This window comes from Manis javanica, chromosome 4 (genome assembly GCF_040802235.1).
Source record: "Manis javanica isolate MJ-LG chromosome 4, MJ_LKY, whole genome shotgun sequence".
NCBI lineage: Eukaryota > Metazoa > Chordata > Mammalia > Pholidota > Manidae > Manis > Manis javanica.
The window spans coordinates 178,253,653-178,274,688 of record NC_133159.1 but is presented as its reverse complement, the minus strand read 5'-3'; the positions used below and the strand labels follow the sequence as shown (position 1 = coordinate 178,274,688).

The 21,036-nt window shown below is 43.8% G+C and overlaps 1 protein-coding gene across 13 annotated transcripts in view; it reads left to right on the top strand.

Annotated features, from left to right (window-relative positions):
• The window catches only part of RNF157 (ring finger protein 157), a 62,582-nt gene that overhangs the window by 27,398 nt on the left and 14,148 nt on the right, over window positions 1-21,036 (top strand). For all 13 annotated transcript variants that reach the window (XR_012130886.1, XR_012130883.1, XR_012130881.1 and 10 more), the window contains exons 3-12: window positions 10,363-10,451; window positions 14,279-14,425; window positions 14,889-15,006; window positions 15,433-15,499; window positions 15,775-15,818; window positions 16,163-16,210; window positions 17,964-18,035; window positions 18,537-18,696; window positions 18,843-18,955; window positions 20,779-21,017. Coding sequence is in view for 6 of the 13 variants with exons in the window: in XM_036996884.2 (XP_036852779.1) it covers window positions 10,363-10,451; window positions 14,279-14,425; window positions 14,889-15,006; window positions 15,433-15,499; window positions 15,775-15,818; window positions 16,163-16,210; window positions 17,964-18,035; window positions 18,537-18,696; window positions 18,843-18,955; window positions 20,779-21,017 (1,097 nt within the window). In the remaining 7 variants the exon portion in view is untranslated. The remainder of the gene's footprint in view (window positions 1-10,362; window positions 10,452-14,278; window positions 14,426-14,888; window positions 15,007-15,432; window positions 15,500-15,774; window positions 15,819-16,162; window positions 16,211-17,963; window positions 18,036-18,536; window positions 18,697-18,842; window positions 18,956-20,778; window positions 21,018-21,036) is intronic.

Genomic DNA, 21,036 nt, shown 5'->3' with positions numbered 1-21,036 from the left:
GCTGGGGCATGAGAATGGTTTTCCAAAGCAATCATACCAGTTACTCCTACCAGCAGTTTGGAGTCCCCAGCACCTAGTATTTTCCATTTTTTGCATTTTAGCCATCTGGCGGATGTGCAGAATTAGTTTTCATATCCCTAATGACTCATGAGGCTGAGCACCTTTACATATGTTTCTTGGCCATTTGTGAAGTGTCAGTTCAGGTTTTTTATCTAGTTTTCTTGTTAGCTTACCTGCTTTTTCTTTCTTAGTAAGGAAATAATAAAATATAAGTCCTTTCTCAGATAAATATATTGCAAATATCTCCTCCCAGTCTCTGCTTGCCTTTCATGCTTTTTAATTTATTTATTTTTATTGAAATAAATTGACATCTAACATGGTGTGAGTATAAGGTGTTCAAGGTGTTGATTTGATGCATTTATAGGTTGCAGTATGATTACCACCTGTGTTAGCCAATACCTCTGTTTTTTGTGTGTGGTGAGAACATTTAACATCCAGTCTTGTAGCAACTTTGAAGCTTATGCCTTTCCACTCTTAATGGTATATTTCATTGAACAAAGTTCTGAATATGAATACAGTCCCATTTAACCATATACTTATATGGGACCTCTTGTATCTTGTTTAAGAAATCTTTCCAATTCCAACTCATGAGCCTGCTCTGGTTTTCTCCTAATGGCATTGTTTTATATTTAAGATGTCGTCCATCTGGAATTGCATTTGAGGTACAGTGAGAAGTAGGGGCTGAGGGGTATTTTGTCTTTTTGATTTTTTTAAACTACTCATACTCAGCACCGACTTGAGAAAAGCACCCATCCTTTTCCCCACTGCACTGCAGCATCACCTTAGTCAAACATGAGGTGAGCTTCCCTAGTTTCTCTTGTGAAGAATCCACTCATGTCCAGCCTGGGGGTGGGCTGAGGGCCGTGGGCAGTAAGCCTGGCCCCCAGCATTCTGGGAGATGAGCAGGGAAGGGGCTGAGGTCTCACCAAGAGACCTGTTTTCAGAGTTCCCTCGCCCTTGGCTGTGCCAGGTGACCTGGGATCAGTCCTCCCATTTATTCTCCGGCAAATGTCCAGTCATCCATTAGAGAAGGACAGGTGGTCTCCTGGCCATATGGCGCCTGGGAAAAGATCTCATGTCTAAATGCTTTTCACTTAGACTGTCCCAGTCTTCTCCTTTCTGGGCTTGCTACACCTCATTTTTCAGAGGACCTGCTACTGCCAATTCCAGGCCTTTCTGGGGTTCTGGGCATGCTGTTCCTAACAAACCGGAGCACAGAGGTACTCTTCTGAAGATCTTATATACCTAAGATGAATATCCTACAAATACCTGTTTCTGTCTTGTCTGTGAGCTGGTCCAGTCACTCTGGTGACATAAGGACTGTTTTAACAACAGAATTTGCTGTCAAGTTTATAATCTTGCAGGAAGATCAGACATACACACCCACGCTCAGGGGTAATAAATTTAAATATAGACATAGTCTTATGGGAGCTCTGAGAGAGAAACTTGACTTTATGACATAGCCTTTTGCTGACTTGGAAAGGGCCACTAAAGGCGTGAACTTTTGGGTTGTTGTTTAATGCTATGTTTCTTAACAAACCAGAGTGCGAAGAACCGCTGCGGTATTCAGCAGTGAAACTAAAGCATCTGTGTTGTAGGAATTTCCTCGAAATTTCTTTGAAACATACTGAAACTGAGTGTGCACACTCTCGCCTCTGCTTCCTGTTGTCATTGTATGCCCCATTTTACGGGAAACTATACTTTTTGGTGTCGTATTTCAAAGAAAAATTTGGTTAACATTTTCAGATTTTCAAGAGATACATATGGCCTTAAATTGTAATGAAACTGTTCTACAAAAGTCTATAAAAGTCAAAGACTTCTGGGTCAAATAGCTTAACAGGTGGTTACATTAGCAGTACCCCTAAGGAGCCCTCTATTAAAAAAACGGGTGTGGTGTCTGTTTTCCTGACTGGACCCTGATTAATGCAGCCTTAATCCCATAGATTATGAGGCAGCTATTGTTAAGCACATTTCACTGGGAAGGCAGTCGAGAATTAGTGGGTACAGAGACTTGTCTAAATCATACAACCAGTAATACAAGAGCCAAGACCTACACCTTCTTGAAGAGTTTCTGCTTTCCATTTATCTCAGCATTTCTCTTGCTGAACTTAATTTTTAAAATAACATGATGCTTTCAGAAGAATTGCAAAGACAGTAGGGAACTTCCTCACACCCTTCCTTCATCCAGCTTCTGACAATGTTCACATCTCATGCAACCATGGCACATTCGTCCAAACTAAAACTTAGCGCAGTACATTGCCATTTTAGAAAAACGACAGACTTTGTCAGGCCTACACCAGTTTTTCCATAGATGCCTTTTTTCGTTCCAGGATCCAATGCAGGAAACCACGTTGCCTTTGATTATCATGTCTCCACCTCCTCCAATCTGTGACCGTTTCTCAGTTTTTACTTATTTTTCATGACCTTGACAACTTTGAGATATACCGGTGAGGCATTTTATAAAACTTCCCCCAGCTGGGTTTTCTGACGTTTTCTTGTGATTAGACCAGGGTTACGGACTTTGGGGAAGAATGCTCGGGGGTTGAGGGGAGTGCCCTCCTTGTCACATCTCATCAGAGGCACATCACAGCCAATGACTTATGCTCATGATGGTGACCTTGATCACTTGATCCAAGTGGTGCCTGTCAGGTTTACCCAACTAAATCTTTCCTTTTCCATAGAAGCCAGTTGCCAAATGCACTTGCTGAACTTTTGACTCCCCACTTAAATACGGGTCTGTGCTTTCTTGACAGATTATTAACTAGCACTAAGGAACCTTTGCATTAATGGCCAGACTGAGAATTATAGACCCAGGAACCAAACTAACGATGTTAAGAGATACGAACATGTATTGCTTCAATAATTATCTATTGCACCATCTTTGTTTTGCACCATGTTTGAACTTGGAACTTGGTTGTTTTTAGTCTTAGGAAGTTTATGGTTAATGCGAGGACACCTATTTATTCTTCATGAACTGCAGTTAGCCCCAACAAGTCCTGAAAGATGATCAGAAGCCCAGGGTCTTGATAGCATACAGGAAATCAGTAAAAAGAAGAAGAGCCAGAGAGAAACAGTTGCTGAGAAGAGGAAAACTGGACATCTTGAAGACTGTCTCAAGGAGTGGCAATTTACAAGAATGGGCTGACAGGTGGTAGACGACAGACATGGAGCCATGCAGAGACCTCAGGTTGGTCAGGAAAGGGATGTGGGTGGAACATAGGATGAGGGAGAAGCCAGTGACATAATCAACCTTGGAACTAGACTCTGAACATGATATATTGTGGATATTTGTATTTTGTCCCTGAGATTCACCATCTAGAATAGCTGTACAATAGCTATAGTTCTAGCTGCTAGGTTTCACTATATACAGTATTTAAATGAGCTTAGACTTTCATATAAGCCAAAGCAAGTGACTCAGCTGGTTTGTATGACCTTGGCTACTCGCTGCTATTAAGGAGTGACTGAAGAAGAATCAGTCCCTCCAGACTTTCGGAAACTTAGCAGAGCAAAAGGGAGCAAATGTTGCCTGGTTAAATTAGCTGCAGAATACAGATCTTAATATTAATAACTTAGAAATTAAAACTGTCAGACATATGCTACCGGTTTTTATTTTATGCTATTTTATCCTAATTATATGAGGTTTCCAAATCTCATGACTAGCTAAAGAAAATAAAATCTCACTAGGGTCGCTGATTCTGAGTAATGGCTTTCTTCTTAGGGCTGTCTCTGCAGATCGATGGCCTGGCCACAGTAGCCAGGTTCTACTAGGGCTTAGGATTCTGTATTTGATTGCATATAGACTTAACTCTTTCAGTATTTCATGCTATTACTCTTTTTACCAAACGAGAGCTGAGATTTCTAGGAATATGAGGCTACACAACTCTTACCATTAATCTTGGTTCTTGCATGGGTAGTTGCGGTGTGTTTCAGTGCGGGCACAGAAGGACAGTGTGGAGGTTTTCAGCTTGAAGACCAGTTCACAGTGTTCTGTTTCTGAAATATGGGATGGGAATAGTTTGTTCCTCTTGCCCTTCTTAGCAGTTGGCCTTTTGAAAATGCCTCTCTTCAAAAATCACTGGAAACTAACAACACTTGGTGACATTAGAATATTTATGTTTCTTTGGAAAAAATGTGTATTTAAAAATACCTATTTCAGCTAATACTGGTGCTTGCCTCTCTGGGCACACTCTTCATAAACAATAGCAGGCATCTCAAAATCTCTTACTTACCAGTGGCTTCTTATTTGTGAGCTGGGTTATGAGTTTTCTGACCAGATAAAATCCAGAAGTCAGGCATCTGGAATGGGGTGCTTGTCCAAAGGAGTGGTTTTTCTGACCATTAGTCATTATTTACTAACTTGCTGGAGGGAAAGATGACTTTGTCTGCTTTACTGAAAACACTTCCTTTTCCATTTTAACTCTGCTTCAAATTAGCTGGCGTCAGGCAAAATCCTTTGTATCTAACTACATCCCATCTCCAGGAAGGTACTTTTATTTTAGAAGCACAGCATAATTGACTGGTGCTTTCTCCTGCTGGAGGGTTGGGGCCTGTATCTTGGTGAGGGCTTCCTACCGTGGGGAACTGAAAGTTGAGTAGGTTTCATTTGTCATTGAAGCCGAACACACAGCCTTGTAGGTGTGTTTGATGTCAGAGTGGTACTGAATGTGTTACCTGGTCTCAGTACTCCCAGACAGAGTAATAAGACCCAAACTGTAAGAAGAGGGAGAAAATGGGTCTGCCATGGTCACTGACTGAGATCTGTGTGATTTTATAATAGATGCTTTACTGTATGGTGGATTTTTCGCACTTTTCTCATCACCTCTGACGGTGAACAGAGAGAACTGGTTAAATCAGGCATACTCATAGTAGGGTTTAAATATTTTGGAAAAGGTCGACATTGGATCTAATGTCACATAGCCACAATATCAGTCCTGTGTGCTCCCTGCCAGGGGACCTAGCAGAGATGGTAACTATAAATAGACTATAAATAGATGGCCTCTTTGGATCAATTCCTTTGGTAACCAAAGGAACACAGCACCCTTGTGTTGAGGTCACCCTGTGACACTTTCTCAGTGTCCCTTACATCTTTGATTTAGGTGGAAATAATGTGTTACATCTCATAAACTTTGTGATCACTCGTCTTTCTACATTGGTGGTTGACTCCCCATGAGAATTGGATGGAAAATTAGTGAAAAGGGGCTTTACTGCTGTAAATATAACTCATTTGCGTTCTGGTCTATGGCATGCACAATACAGTCTGTCTCAGGGCTACGGCTGTGAAATAGGCAAATTCGTATTCATTTTCCAGAATTCAAGCAGAGTTAAACTGTTCTCCCCTGACACTGATATCAGAAAATGTTCTAAAGCGTCACCTGTCTAAAAATACCACTGGTGAGTCTTAGACACACTACATATCTGAGAAGGGGGGAAGCAGAGAAAGCTGAGAAAATAACCAGGCATCATATCAAAAGGAACTGAAATTTAAATGTAAAAACCCTAAAATCTACAAAAGAAAGCATTTGTGTAGTGCTGTAAATGAGTTATTCATATGACCATGGATGTTGGTTTCCATAGTAACAATTACTAGATTCTTTGGCACAAATATTACATGACTGCTAATATATAAAATGAGTATTTTTCTGTTTGAACTATACATTGTCTAAAATAATTTCCTTTTGTTAGGAAGCAGGTTTTTGGCATTTGGGACTTTTCTTTCCTAAGTAAAAATTGCATTCATGCATTTTAATGTGTTTTTCTTTTACTACTCATCCCCCTCCCCTTTCCTATTAAGATTCCTTTCAAGGAATGTTCACTGCATTATTTGTAGTAGTGAAACTGGAAACAGGCCAAGTGTTCATCAGTAAAAGATGAGTGAGTAAATGATGGTGTGAGGTAGACTTGAAAAAGGAACCAGGGCACCTTGGAGACATGATCAGTTCAAAGGATAGGAGAGGAAAAACACAGACTGAACCTGGAATATCTTGTGGTACCAGAAAGTAAGGAAGTGCTAAAAATAATGACATGGCCGTTTCAGAGGACGCAGAGTCAACCCGAAGGAGTGCCCAGTGGCCAAATCTGGGATACTCTGTGCATATGATCAGGACTGAATCTCATAGCAAATGTTAGCAAATAATGTACTTCTTAAAAGATGTTTTATTGAAGTTACTTATTTATTTTATGAATGGATTATAGTCGTTTTGTAGACTACTGGGAATGGCCCAATAATTTACAATTGAAATAAGATATCCTGTTATCTCAGCATTGTGGCTATATTTTCTACAACAAAAACGTGTGTGCATCTGTAAACGTATTTAACAAAATATTTGAAATTAGAATGGTTTTTAAAATCTAGGGTATGTGGCTTATACATACATACATACATACGTACACACACACACACACACACATCCAGGGCACACTTTTGTTCCTCTAAACTGCAGCCCCACATTTGGCCAGCAGGTGGCACTTTGCCGATGGAAGGCAATGTGAAAGGAGACCGAGCAACACTGGGACAAAAGACCCAAGAGAAACTTGATCAGAGTTCACACAGAGCCTTGACTCGTAACTCCCTTGGGCCCATACTGTCTCCCGTCCTGAGCTTGAGGTGTTTGGGATTTAAATTATTCTGAGATTTGGTCTTACTTCAATAGAGACACAAGCTGGCCAGCCCAGGCAGGGTGCCATACCCAGTGCAAAGCGCGCACGACGCGAGCTGTCATGGTTTAGGCCCCTCACAAGTGGAACCAGAGAGGTGTGGTCGGTCGGTGCCTGAATCCAGGCCCAGCGCCATACTCAGAGCTGCGTGAAGGGGTTGAACGGGTGGGTATGTGTCTTTGTCCTTTGAAAGTAAATTAGAGGAGAAACCACTGTGCTCGGCAGCATCTGTCAGTAACACATCCCAGTATCTGAGGCGGAGGTGAACAGGGACCCCTGTGTGGCAGTTGCTGGCAGTGCTCTCGGACACTGTCATGCCGTGAATGTACATTTGTGTCTTCTGCACGTGCTGTTAGACCTGACAGAGAAAAGGATTTTGTCATGCTGTGCTCCAAGAAAGCTTTTCTCTGAGAAGACCTTAGATATTCCTGTTAAATTTTAAAGGAGTGTGGCATTAGGTATGCCTTTGTGTATACCGCCTGAGCGTAAGACTGCAATCCAGAGTTCTGACCAGCTTCCAGAACCTAAATAGGATTCAGTACCTTTTACAGTGATTGTTTAACTGTCAGGCTCTACATTCTACTCAGGTTCCTAGAACACCCTCAGAATCAGAACAACTTGTAAACTTTCCTGGCAGTAGCTGAGGCAGCTGCAATGGAAAGCATGGCATTTGGATTCAAATCCTGGTTCTGGGTTCGAATTTTGATTCTGCTCTTCATTAGCCCTGTGACCTTCAATAAGTACATAATCTTTTGAGTTTCAGTTTCTTTATCTGCAAAATGAGACTGTTAATACTGACATTCTTCATTTATTCAGTCAACTGAAATATTTCTTAGTTCCTCCTATGTGTCAGACTGTCCTTTGGGAGCTTACGATCTAGTAAGCATGGCAGGCACCTCTGTTCGTATGGGGAATATTAAATAAGAATGTATCTAAACTGGAGCTAGATGGTGGTGATGGTAGCACATGTGGATGTACTTAATGCCACTGAACTGTATGCTTAAAAATGGTTAAGGTGATAAATTTCATGTTACATGTATTTTACATTTTACTAGTATGTGTAAAACAAAAAATATATATATTTAAAGAACCAGCATGATGCCCGGCACACAGGAGGTAGTCAGTTAACAACTGCTGAGTTAGGGGGTGAGTGGTGACCAGGAAGACCAGAAGGAGCCTTTTCACTTGGATACACCCACCCTGGCACAGCTAGGCTAGTAAATGGGGAGAAGTAGCCTTTTCTGTCTTGTACATAACACACCACCAGACCCACAGATGGGGGGAAGGCTGCCAAGCCCTCTATAAGGCATGTCCTGCCTCTAGCTCAGTGTGGGCTCACGGAATGCCTTCCCATTTTTCAGCTATCATTCTGGAGTGAATATGCTCTTAACAGCCTGATGAAGGATACCTAAATGCAGCCTCTAGGATTCTCTTTCACTTTTCATAATGAAGACAGGCTTTAGATAAAGACTAGTAGACAAAGAATGGAAGTCTGCTTGGGGGACTCATGGACCAAACCTTCTGGGTCGGTACCATTATGACAGAGAATTCAGGCTCAGGGAGTATTCTAAATGGAAGACGAAGAACACTAGGGATTTTTTCCCTTTTCCTTTTCTTTCCTTCAGGGGCTATGGAGGAGAAAGGACAAAGAGGAAAGGAAGAACCTTTTTTTTTTTAAACTCAGGTAGGAGTCATGGATAACTCCTAAGTACCTGTGCAAATGAATATGATTAGCTTTACTACTCCAGAAAAAAAATGTTAATCCTAAAGTCATTTATTTTGGCTTTAGGGTAAACTAGCATTTGTGTCAGATTTTCCTGCCTAATTACTTTTTGCTTAAGCTTATTTAAAAATTGTTTTCAAGTCCTTTAGTGTGGCAGCCTAGGAAAGTAGGGGGTGGAGAAATAGGCCACAAATAAGGTCTGAACTTCAGCTTTCCTATATAAAAGCCTCCTGAAATGCTGCTAGCAGGAAGGCAAATTGGAACCAGCTTTCTAGAGAACAATTAGGCAAAATATTTTTTAAAGTCTTAAAAATATGCTTACTCTTTGATCCAGTAATTCCACTTCCAGGAATTTGTCCTAAGGAAATAATCAAACAACATGAAGAAATGTAGGGACAAGGCACTCACCACAACATTGATATCAGCAAAAAAAAAAAAAAAAAAAAAGTAAAATCAACTCAGAACACTGAATAACGTGGAACTGGTTTAATAAAGTATGCTCCTGTCTGCAGTGTGCACAGTCATGTTGTCAAATCACAGAATTTAAAAATGTTTACCATGTCTTCCTAAGTGAAAAAGAGACTATAAAATAGTATGCACGGTTTGAAACAGTGCGTTGATATAGAGGCAGGTATGTGGGCAGGTAGATAGATGGATGGAGAGAGAAATGACAGATGAATCCTGTCGGGAGAGACACGTTCTACAGTATTAACTTTGGTATCACTGAGCGGTGAAACTATGGCACCTTTTGTACTTTTTTGTGTTTTCCGTTTGAACTGAACATTTTGCTTTGTAATTAGAAAAACCAGCTATCATTTATTTTAAAAGAACATGTTTAATATATTGCTAAGATGAAATGTTGCTATATAACACCCACAAGGTGAGTGCTCTGGGTGCACATAATTTAGATTGAGTGTATCAAGCATCCCATTCACACATATGAATTACCAGCAATCATACTGAATAAATAAGACCAGATGTACCCTAGGTTAAATTATGTTTCCCAAATAAAATATCCACACTCAGCGAATATCTGTGAAGGCACAATTAGAGTACCACAATGGGGTCCATCTTCCAATCCCAGCACTAGGACATAGATTCCTCTAGAGCTGGGAGTCCCACCACTTTGCAAAGCTGCAAAGACTAGTAGGTTTTCTGTGAGTTAAAAGTAAAAGAACGCTTACTGCCCAAACAACATTAGAACAATACTGGGAATATTTTAAGTCGTTCTTAACCTTCTGAAAGTAATTCCCAGTTAAATTTTTACTGTTTCCCCTTCCTTATCTCATTATCGTCAACTCAGAACTCCAAATCCGTATGTCCAAATGGGGAAAGAGAAAGTATAAGGTAGTTGATGGACAACCATAAACCTCTGATGACCCCAAAATAGCTCTTGGCTCACATTTTAAAGAACTCTGCTGTATGTGATCAGCTGCAAGGAAAATTTGTTCTCCACTGTTTGCAGGCCTCAGCTCTGTACACATGGTGGGCTTCTCTTTTTGTTTGCAGTTCTTAAATTCCTAAGACACCATGTGGCTTCACTAAAGGAAAAGCCTTGTAGGTCTGGCTCCCTGTCGTCTCAGGTCAGATGGAAAAGCCTTTTGTGATTAACTCGGCCACGGTGCGTCCTTTGGTATTTGGAACTTCAGTAGGAGTTTTTATTAGTTAGCCACATTTTGAATGCTGACTCAAATAAGCTTCACATAATGGAAAAAGCAGATAAATCTAGCTCTTTCGATGCCAAATAGAATCCCAGTTCTACAGCTAACTGTGACCTTTAGCAAGTTGCCTTAGTATTTCGGGTCTCAGTGTCCTCACTTGGTTAGGACAATAGCTGTTCTTTGTCAGCCTCTCAGCCCTGCACCAGGGACTGACAGCGATCGGTCTTTATAAACACACTGCCTCTCCCACTTTGTTTCTGACAGTTTCCTTATGCTGCCCCACCTCCCCAAGAGCCAGTGAAGACTCTGAGAAGCCTGATCAACATCCGAAAGGACACACTAAGGCTCGTCAAGTAAGTTCTGGGGGGCCCCGGCCAGCTTCCAGAACCCCTCTGTGCAGAGGGGCCACCAGCTAACCCAAGAGGCCAAGCGAACCTGATGCCAGGCCTCAAGGGCGTGAACCCCTCTGGCACTGACAGGGCAGCACCTCTTCCACGCAGAGTAGGTCTTCCCGCATCCGAATGGTTCCAAAGTCTGTGCGACAATGTGTGCTTGTGGAGAGCTTTCACATTCCTGGAAGAGCTCATTTCTATCCCTGTTTTCTGAAGCTTTTTCAAGTAAGAAGAATCATTGAGGGGAAAAGTGAATTTTGCAGATACCTCAGCAAACCTGTGTAAAAATGGGATATTTGAACTTGGAATATGAAATCCTTATTTTATTGTGCATGTTTACTTTTTAACTTAGTTGTCATCTCATGAGAACTTCCCCTGAGGAACTCATAGTGGCCTCAGTCTGTTGTTTAATCATCATCCTCAACATTGATTGTCATCAACATTGGCCTTCTTTTTGCCTCCCCCAGACAGAGTAACTTCTAAACTGGTGCTCCCTCCACATGGCACATGTATCTGCCGGATCTGGCTCGGGCAAATCAGAGATCCCCAATTTTTATGACTGGACAAGGAAGATGGCCCAGGCTGTTTTTATGCTTGTATAGGTCGGTTCTATTAGCATTAGGAAGTTTATTTTTCTCTGATAGTTTTTTTAAATGTAACAACTTTATTGAGATATAATCCCCATAGCATGCAATGCCCCCGTTTAGAGCATGCAGCTCAGCGGTTTTAAGGACATTCACAGAGTCGCGCAGCCATCCTGCTATCTAAGGCGGAAACATTTTCATCACTGCCAAAGAAGTACACCAGCAGTGACTCCCCATTTCCCCCGGAACCCTTCTTCCAGCCCTAAGCAACCACTAACCTATTTTCGGACTCTCTTAAATTTTATATATTTTATTTGTCCCTGACCTTTTAACTGCTTCCCCTACCTGTGGCGTCAGCCCTGGGCATGAGGGTGCCCAGGAAGCATCCTACAGCAGCAGAACAGCCTGACGCTGAGGAGGCCTCTGGAGCCTGCCAGCTGTCGACCACTGTGTCCACTCTGTTCCTCTCATCACGTATGGGCTGCTCAGCTCTTTGATGGAGACAGGCTCAAGGGCCTGAGTGACTGCGAAGTCCTGGCTCTGATGTGGCAGCCTGGCCGAAGCTCTAGAATGGAGGGAAGCAGTGTGGCATGCCACTTCTGGGGTCTGTGGACAATCACTCAGATAAGTCTCTGAGTTTCAGGTTTCTCATGTGTAAAAAGTAATAAGCCTTACCTTTCAAAATTCAGTGAGCTGATGGAAGGGGAAACACTGGTGTTCAATAAATGTTAAGATGAAGGGTGTGTTTTTTTTCTTCTGATTATGGGAATACAGTGAATTCTGATTCACACACTTCCAGGTAAAGATGGAGATTTGAACATCTACTTCTACTTCCTGTCAAAATTCCATTAAAGAATACAAAGAGTATTTTTTTCAAGCATAAATCCAGAAGAACGGGGAGAATGGGAAAGGAGCAAGAGCGCCAAAATTATAGAGGCTGGAAACAGATGGTGACTGTTAAGTGACTTAGTATAGTAAACCCAAGAAATCAGAATCCTAAGTGAACAGAAGGAAGAGCTGAGAATCACCCACTCTGCACTGTGCTGTCCCCAAAAGGCTCAGGCATTGGCAGCACTAGGTACCTCGGGATGTCAGGGGAAGGCTAACGGAACAGCTGCCTAACAGTATCGGATCCTCTCACCTGCACTGCACAATCAGAACTGCCTTCCACACCCTGGCAGAAGGCTGGTAATGATTCGCAATGGAAAAGCTAAAGTGGAGAATCTCTGAACTTGGAATATCCAGGCACAGCTAAGGGCCGGACTCAGGACTAAAGATGGGGGTTTAGTGAATTTAGTCACACCGAGCCCTCGGGCCAGCCCTCCTACTCTGTCCCCAGAGTGCTGTCGTCCAGGCTTTTGTCAGAAGAGACGAAAACTGTTTTCTAGGGAATCGGACCTGGCTCAGGTGGGAAGACCACAGAGACTGGCCTTGGAGATTCCTGACAGACCCAGATCTGCCCTGGGCGAGCAGAGGCCCCAGACCCTGCTACACACTCAAGAATTCCAATCAGGGATTTTAAATTTCTTAAATATGGGCAGACAACCAAAGATCCCTAGATGTGTAAGAAATGCCTACAATATGAAATACAGTGGCAAAATAAGCCAACAGGGAAAAAAATAACTGAGTGGAAATAAAACTGTGCAGGAAGAGAAAAACTTCATTTATAGCCTCAGAGACATAGAAAAGATAGTGTTATTTCATGGGTGCAATGACACAGAGCATTTAGGGAACAAAAACAGCACCAAGAAATTTAAAACATAATTGCAGAAATTAAAAACTTGATAGGATGTAGGACTAAAAATTGGAATATTCTAAAAAGTGGAGTGAAAAGGCAGAGATATGGAAAATAGAAAGGAAAAGATACGAAGAATCGAGCACTGGTTAGAGGGTCCAACATCCAACTAATGGTTCTAGAAAGAGGCAGAGAATATGGAAGGAAGGATATCATCAATGATATACCTTATTTAGGAAAACATCCAAGAACTAGAAGACACAAGTTTCTAAATAGAAAGAACCACTGAGTGCCCAGCACACTGGATGATAAGGCAGAGATACTATATCAAAGGAAAAAAGGATCAACAATCAGAATGGCTTCTTACTTCCTGTGAGCAACACTGGAAGCTAAAAGTCAAACTTTCAGTGAAGTGTGACTGTAGAAGAAAATCTCTTGAAAAGTGTGTCCTTCCAATATGCCCCTTTTCAGGAAGCTAGTGGGAGGTGTCAGTGAAAATTTAGCCCAAAAAAGAGGAAGCTAGGAGATGCAGGAAACATGCGATTATCCAGGAGGAAGGCAAAAGGGACTCCGCAGGCTGATGGGGGAGGAGGAGTCCAGCGCAGCAGCTGTGCGCAGGCGCAGAGGCCCCAGGGTCCTGATGGTGCAGGTCCAGAAAGAGGGCTCCAGAAGGGCCTCCTCGGGAGGGCGAGATGCACAGAACATGCAATGCATCTGAGCGAGAGTTTAGACAAGCAGCAGAAAGCTGGGGTTTGAATTGGTGATAAAAGTACTCAAAAAACTGAGCAACTGGAAAAAAAAAAAAGCATGAACTCTTAAGAAAAACTTACGCAGGAAAACAATCAGAGATTTCTCTGTGGCTAGGCTGTGAACGATGTTGATATAATCAAAGTGACATAGACAATACTGTACTAAACTAACAAAATCATGATGTAGCCCCTTGGGGGGTGGGGAATGGGGGAGTACTTACAGGGAACAGAATGAGGAAAGGGAAAGGAATCCTCATTCCCATAGGAGGAAGCTAATAGATGATGCTGCCTAAGGCTGAAAACTCCAGTGATAACCTAAGCGTGTTATTTAGAAACATGCAGGTAAATGCCAAAGTGATCAGCTGGAAGAGGTAAAGGTGGTCTCCTGTGAGGGGATAGAGAGGGGCCTGCTGTGTTTGGTAGCAAGCCTTGTGGAAACTATTTAAACCATGTGATTAGTAACTTTGATTACAATGAAAATTTAAAAAAGAAATCTGGCAAATACACAAGGGTGTTCATTGTAGCCCTGTGGAATATGAGAAATGCCTAAATGCCCAGCAAGAGTGCTGCGGGGCACCCTGCCATGGTGCAAAGTGAAGGTGTAGCCTGGGTTTATGATCATGGAGGGAAGCCCACAATAGATTAAATTTTTTTTAAAAAGACAAATTTTAAAATAATGATTTGCTACCCCACAAATGCTGAGTCTTTGTGGTGTTCTAGGTGTGCTGAGGAAGTGAAGGCCCCTGGAGAAGAGACAGGCAAAGCTAAAGTCCACTACAATGTGGAGTTCACCTTTGACACTGACGCTCGGGTGGCCATCACCATCTACTATCAGGCCACTGAAGAGTTCCAGAATGGGATTGCCAGGTAGGAACAGACCGGGTGAGCCGCTGCCTTCCCAGACAGGCTAGGGCTCATACCTTACGCACTCACCTGGGGAGGAAGACATTCTATTTCTACAACCAGGTGAAATCCTAAATTTGGATTTTCTTTGACAGAGCCCCTGCTTTTTCACCTTTCCCCTCAAATTGTGCCACCTTGGTCCTGTGGCAGGTGGCAGCACAGCTTTTCAGATCATCAAGATGCTGTTAAAACCCATTGAGCTCCCTTTCTGGATGTGTGGGTTGAATTAGACGTTTGATAGTATTACTAAACAAGAGCCAAAGAGATTATAAAGGAGGTCTTTTCTCTTCTATCTTCTCTCTTTTTTCCTTTTCTTTTCTTTTCCTAGAGTCTGTTGATAATTGAGAACGGGCATGAGGCAGAAGAAATGGTCAGATCTGTCTGGGTTGGATACTAACTTTTGCCTTGCCTCCTGCTTTGATCATAGCTACATCCCCAAAGACGACAGCCTGCAGTCGGAGACAGTGCACTACAAGCGCGGGGTGTGCCAGCAGTTCTGCCTGCCCTCGCACACCGTGGACCCCGCCGAGTGGGCGGAGGAGGAGGTGGGCTGCGCCGGGAGAAAGCGCGAGGGCAGGTTCCTCACAGGGACTCCAGCACGTCTGAGGGCTGCTTAGGGCCCCGCCTGGAGTTTGAAGGTCGTGCTCACCTTCAGCCTGTAGCTCAGTCATGTCCTCAAAAGGATACGCCTAGCCTCACTGAGTTTTTTATTCCAAAGCAGCCTATTTACCTAGTATGTTTTGAGAAAGCTTTGCTCCAAGAAAAGAACATGCAGGTTAGAGAATTCTACATCTAAGAGAATTTGAAGAAGAAACGGGGGGCCTTCACTTAAACAGACTTACTAACGAAGGGCTGATGAGGGAGGAGCAGGGGTGAGGCCGGTGCTTCCTGGCAGCACCTCCCTCTTGGTGGGTCACTGCGCCGCCGTTTCAACGTGGCAAGTCCTTCTTTTGTCTTCTCTTTTCCCTCAGCTTGGCTTTGATCTGGACCGAGAGGTTTACCCGCTGGTGGTCCATGCTGTGGTGGACGAAGGCGACGGTATGGGCGCCTTCTGTCTGCTCTGGCTGCGCACATGCCTTTGTGCGCACGGCCCAGCAGCACCGCGGCGTGGGAGCAGCATGCCTTCTCTGGGGATCAGGCCGTTTCTGCGTCCCTTCACGCTCACACCTGCATTCCCTGGCTTGCTGGGCCTAGGTGTCCTATCATGCCCCTTCTTGCAGCAGCCCAGATTGCAGGGACTTGGGGAAGGGAGATGAGCACCAGGGCATGCCATTTGGCTTCCTTCTTCACCCCTGTGCCTTTTTTTCTTTCAGAGTATTTTGGCCATTGCCATGTCCTGCTGGGCACTTTTGAAAAGGTAAGTGAGTCACTGTACTACAGAGTGACTCACTGTATGCCATTTGCCTCTTTCCTGTGAGGACATGTGTGTCACCCCTATTTGTGACTGCTGGGCCTGGCAGGATGGATCTGGTGTGTGTGGCAGTGGTGGAGGTTGAAGGAGCCCTGGGGGCTGCCCTGGGGGCTGGTTCCAGCTCTGCCACCAACCTGCTGTACCACCTTCAGTTCCTCAGACCTCATTTCTTCTTAAAACGGGAGGCCCAAACTAGCCGCATGGAGGGCGCCCCGTGTTACCAGCGCTGCTCCCCACCCGGCTGTCCAGGAGCCCTCTTCCTGGCCACAACTGTCATATTTTCATTCCAGCACACAGATGGGACTTTCTGCGTCAAGCCTCTCAAACAGAAACAAGTGGTAAGTCTTTGATGGCCAGGGACTGCTGGTGTCCCCCACTTCTCTCTCTCTCTCTCTCTCTCCTTTTTCTGTTTGCTAAGCCCTCTTCTTTCCCTCCCACCCTCTTTTTGTTAATAAAAGAAGAAAAGAAAAGAGGGAGTGCTTTTGTGTGTTAGAAACTACTTGGGTGGCCTGAAAGGAATACTGATTTTTGGTGTTGAGGCAGCCATTCTCTGAGCAAAGGGCTTGAGAAATGAAAGGATAGGATTTGTCCCCTGACATTAGGTTTGGGGAGAATTCTTTTTATCTAAAATGCCAGGGTAAAAAATATTTCACGTTAGAGGACAAAGTGTTGGTCCAAATCTGGGCCAATTACAGCCCTTGGCCTAATTTATCCCACCATTGCTTTTCTAACATTCCAAGTTTGCTGGCCCTCTGGCCCCTTCCACAACGATCAGCAGGTTATGCATATGTCCGCTAGAAGTGCGAACCCCTGCTGTGGGCCAGCACTTTGCTTGCTTTCCACTCTTGCAGAGGGTGAGAAGGGGGAGGGTGCCAGTGGTGCTGGCAGGTCCCCCTGCAGATGGCGATAGATCGCTGAAATCCTACGATGTCCATTATTTTCCCCTCTTGATGAGGTCAGTAGTAGTCTATAATACGTTAGCATGAATTTGTTGATAATCTCCTTTCCCATATAATCAGTAGATTAAAACAAGTCTTAAGAGTGGCAGAGGAGGCGACGTATCCTGAGCCCGGGGTACTGCCTAGGAAGGCGCAGGTACAAGCCTGGTGAGTTGCCTCTTCGGGCGGCCTGGTTCTCCAGGACACCTGGATACGGTGGTGAGGCTGGGGTAGCTCGGGGAGAATGGTTTACCTATTCTCCTGTTGCTAGATTGGCATTAGCAACAGACCGTCAAACTGGCCAGCGGGCTATGAGATCAGTGACAGGTTGGGTCTCAGTGCGGGGACGCTAGAACAGAGGCCAGGCCGAGGACAGAGTGAGCTCACATCAAGAAGTGAGGGAAGGGCAAACTCTGTTCTGAAGAGGCCCTGGCCGGAGGGAGTGGAATTGGGTATTGAAGTTGGGATTTTAAGAAACAGGGCCCAGAGGGGTAGTTTTGCTGTGTGTTGTAGATGGGTGGGCTCTGTTGTGGGAGGCTGTGCTGGTGATCGGGGGCTTTGTGGTGAGCGATGTGCTGGTGATGGTGGGCTACATAGTGGGGGGCGGTGAGGAACAGGGGGGCCTCGTGGTGGGGGATGTGCTGTACCTGGGGGCTCTGTGGTGGGGAATGTGATGTGTGGGACATGAGGGCTCTGTGGCAGTGGTGGGGCCCAGTCTTGCTGTTTCTTCTCTTCTGAATTTCCCTTTCCTCTCTGTCCTTGTCCATTTCTTTTCTTTCTCCTTTCTATAATGTCCGAACTCAGCTTGTATGACGTAGCTGTTGCAATGTTCTGATGCAAATTCTTCTGTCCTTTTTGTGGCCTATGCCTCTTAATGGCCTGTGGTAGTGAACTGCAGTACAACTGCTATTGTGTTGGTGAACCGTCATGTTCCCTGTTGGGTATGGTGGTGGATGAATTAAATGTTTGGTTTTCTTCCCCTCCCAAAGAAAATGCATAAGTAAATAAAAGCATCCTTTACTTGTCCAGGCCTTTGATTTTTTTCATTGTGAATCAGTAGTCCTTGGTTACTAGAGAAGGTTGGGGTGTCAGTTCCCACTCCTACCTCTCAGTAGAGTCAGCCTGCCCTTGAACATTTCTGTTTGCTTTTCAGGTAGACGGGGTCAGCTACCTACTTCAGGAGATCTATGGAATTGAAAACAAATACAACACACAAGAGTCTAAGGTAAGTTCTATTCAAAATTCTGAGTGTACTTTTCCCAGGAGGCAGAGTGAGAAATTCTGTGATAAAGCCAGGACCTAGGAATTCAGCCCGCCAAACTCCACAGTCAGTTTGGTCTGAGGAGGGTATTTTCTTGTTCCCCCTCTCAGAGGACTGCCCTTGGGAATGTGGGCAATAGGCGGGTCAGGATAAGTTCAGGAGCCCCGTGCACTCTGTTTCCCTGGCTCTTCCCTTGCTCTCTCCCTTCCCTGGGCAGCCCACTAGGCCCCTCGGCTCAGCCTGTCAAGAGAGGACCAGGTCTGAGCCCCACAGGATGAGCTGGAGAGAAGCAGCTCCCAGAATAGGTGAACTGAGTATGTGAACACACTTGGGAAACTGTCAAGTCCAATGTGAACCTAAGACTTTCTCTGCTTGTCTCAGCTCCTTGGACAGGCTGCCTTGTAAAGAAAGCATGGGACGTGAAGGTGTTTGCGTCATTGGCTAAACTTCTGTCTCTCCGGCCAGGTGGCTGAGGATGAAGTAAGCGATAACAGTGCCGAGTGTGTGGTGTGCCTCTCCGATGTCCGGGACACCCTGATTCTGCCCTGTCGTCACCTCTGCCTGTGTAACACCTGTGCAGACACACTGCGCTACCAGGCCAACAACTGTCCCATCTGCCGACTCCGTAAGCCCCAGAGCCGCAGGGCAGTGGCTGGGCTTGCTGTGTCAGCAGCGCTGGGCGCTGGGAGGAGGGACGGCGGTCTGTCTGGGCTCTTGCTCATCCTGACTCCTGCATCAGGACAACCTGATTGCCTGTTTTATTCCTCACAGCCTTTCGGGCTCTGCTTCAGATTCGAGCCATGAGGAAAAAACTGGGCCCCTTGTCTCCAACCAGTTTTAACCCCATCATCTCATCCCAGACATCTGACTCAGAAGAGCATTCAGTAAGTCGGGCAGGAAACACAGCGCCCTGTGAAACTAGCGCTTTGTAGTCTCCTTGCTGGCTTTTCCCACCCTTCCTCCTTCTTTACGTGACTTCATAGAAAAATAATTAAACTTTGGCATGCTGAAGTATCTAGCTAGCTGGCCTAGATCCTGTTCTGTTAAAACCAACCAATATTGTAATGGAAAATCAGATAATGATCATTAAAACTCCCCTTTTCCTCCTTGGGGACTCCGTGTCCAGTGAATATTTACCATGGTAGCAGTAGTTTGCCTGCTGTTTCACTCCAGTGGGGTCCAACTCCAGAACTTCCCCAAGCAGAAACAAGGGGATGATTGTTTTGGATGTGAATACAATTTACTACGTTTATCTGAATCCTTGAGGAAGGTAACTGTTTACTTTATCCCATTTCATGGCTTCAGTAACTGGGAGCCAAGGTGATGAGATGATTCCCTTTGGTTTCACAGTGTAAGTGATAGTGTTAGAGTAAATCCTCGAAGCTTTGTAGTTATGGACTAACAGGTACAGTCTTTAGATTAACACACTAGTGCAAGTGACTTATTTTTCAGTAAATGGTTTTGGAATAATTAGTTAGCTATTCAGGGAGAAAAATCAGTTTTAGCACTTTACTCCTTACTGGATAACAAATACATTCCAGATGGAGTAACTAGTTAACTATATTAAAAGCAAAGCAAAACAAACAAAACATTAAAACCTAGAATAAATATTAGATGATTCTTTAGTTGACTTTAGATGGGGGAGGACTCTCCAAGCTTAAAAGCAGTGCAGCACTACAAAAAAATGGAGTGTACAGATTTTACCACATAAAAAATGTAAAACTTCAGATGTGTAGAAGATGAACAAAATTGAAAGGCAAACAACTCATTTAAAGAAAAAGAAATGTGTTCGCAACATTTATATACAAGAGAAGGTTAATTATCTTTGCCTTGCTTGTATGAGTAAAACAGTAAATAAATGAGCAAAGGATATAGTTTTTTAATCCTCGAAAGAGGAAACATAACTGGTTAACAACTGTTTTTTTAAAAATCAACCATATGCAAAATAAAATGAGACACTATTTTTCACCTCTTAAATGTAAAGTCTTTTTAAAAGCTACTCCGAGCTGGCAGAGAAGCAATTAAAATTGGTTTCTGTTCTGCTTACTGGAGTGTAACTAGAAAGATAATTGAAAATAACAAAACAAAACAGCTGTATGTATCGAGAGCCTTAAAAACATTTATACCTGGTAGCCTAAGGTCTAAGAATTTAATACCAAGAAAAGAAACTGTGAAAAGAGTCATGCACAAGGATAATTTACCAAAATGTTTTTTACAGTAGGAAATGCTGGATGCAACTAAATTCCCAGCACTAGTAGAACAGTTGGGAAACTTATGGTAACTATGAAAGGAGACAGATATGAAGGAAAGTATGTTGATGACATAAACAGATAGATTAGAACTTGATAAACAGTACAGAGGAAAAAAACAGGAAGAAAATACACCAGAACAATAATAAAAGGTATTACTTTGGGTGATTTGCTCATTGATGATATTTTCTCCTCCTTTCTACCTTCACATATCTTCCAGATTTCCTCTAATGAATGTATATTTCTATTACAATCAGAAAAATTATTAAGAAGAAGTTCATCTATAAGCAGATTATAGGAATGCATGGTTCTTTGACCTCTAGAACAGCAGCTTTTCTTGCCTGACCCCAGGCCACATGTAAAAGAAAACATTTTTCCAGTGTAGAATAAGAAACATGATCATGCCATAAAACAAAGAGTATTTGATTAATTTTTCAACCTGTGTCTGATTCCCGTAGTCCTCAGAGAACATTCCACCAGGTTATGAAGTAGTGTCTCTTCTGGAAGCCCTCAATGGGCCCCTCACCCCATCCCCAGCCGTCCCTCCACTCCACGTGCTTGGAGATGGCCACCTCTCAGGAATGCTGCCCTCCTACGGCAGCGATGGCCATCTGCCCCCCGTCAGGACTCTCTCCCCCCTTGACCGCCTGTCTGACTGCAGCAGCCAAGGACTCAAGCTCAAGAAAAGTCTCTCCAAGTGAGTAGCTGGCACTCAG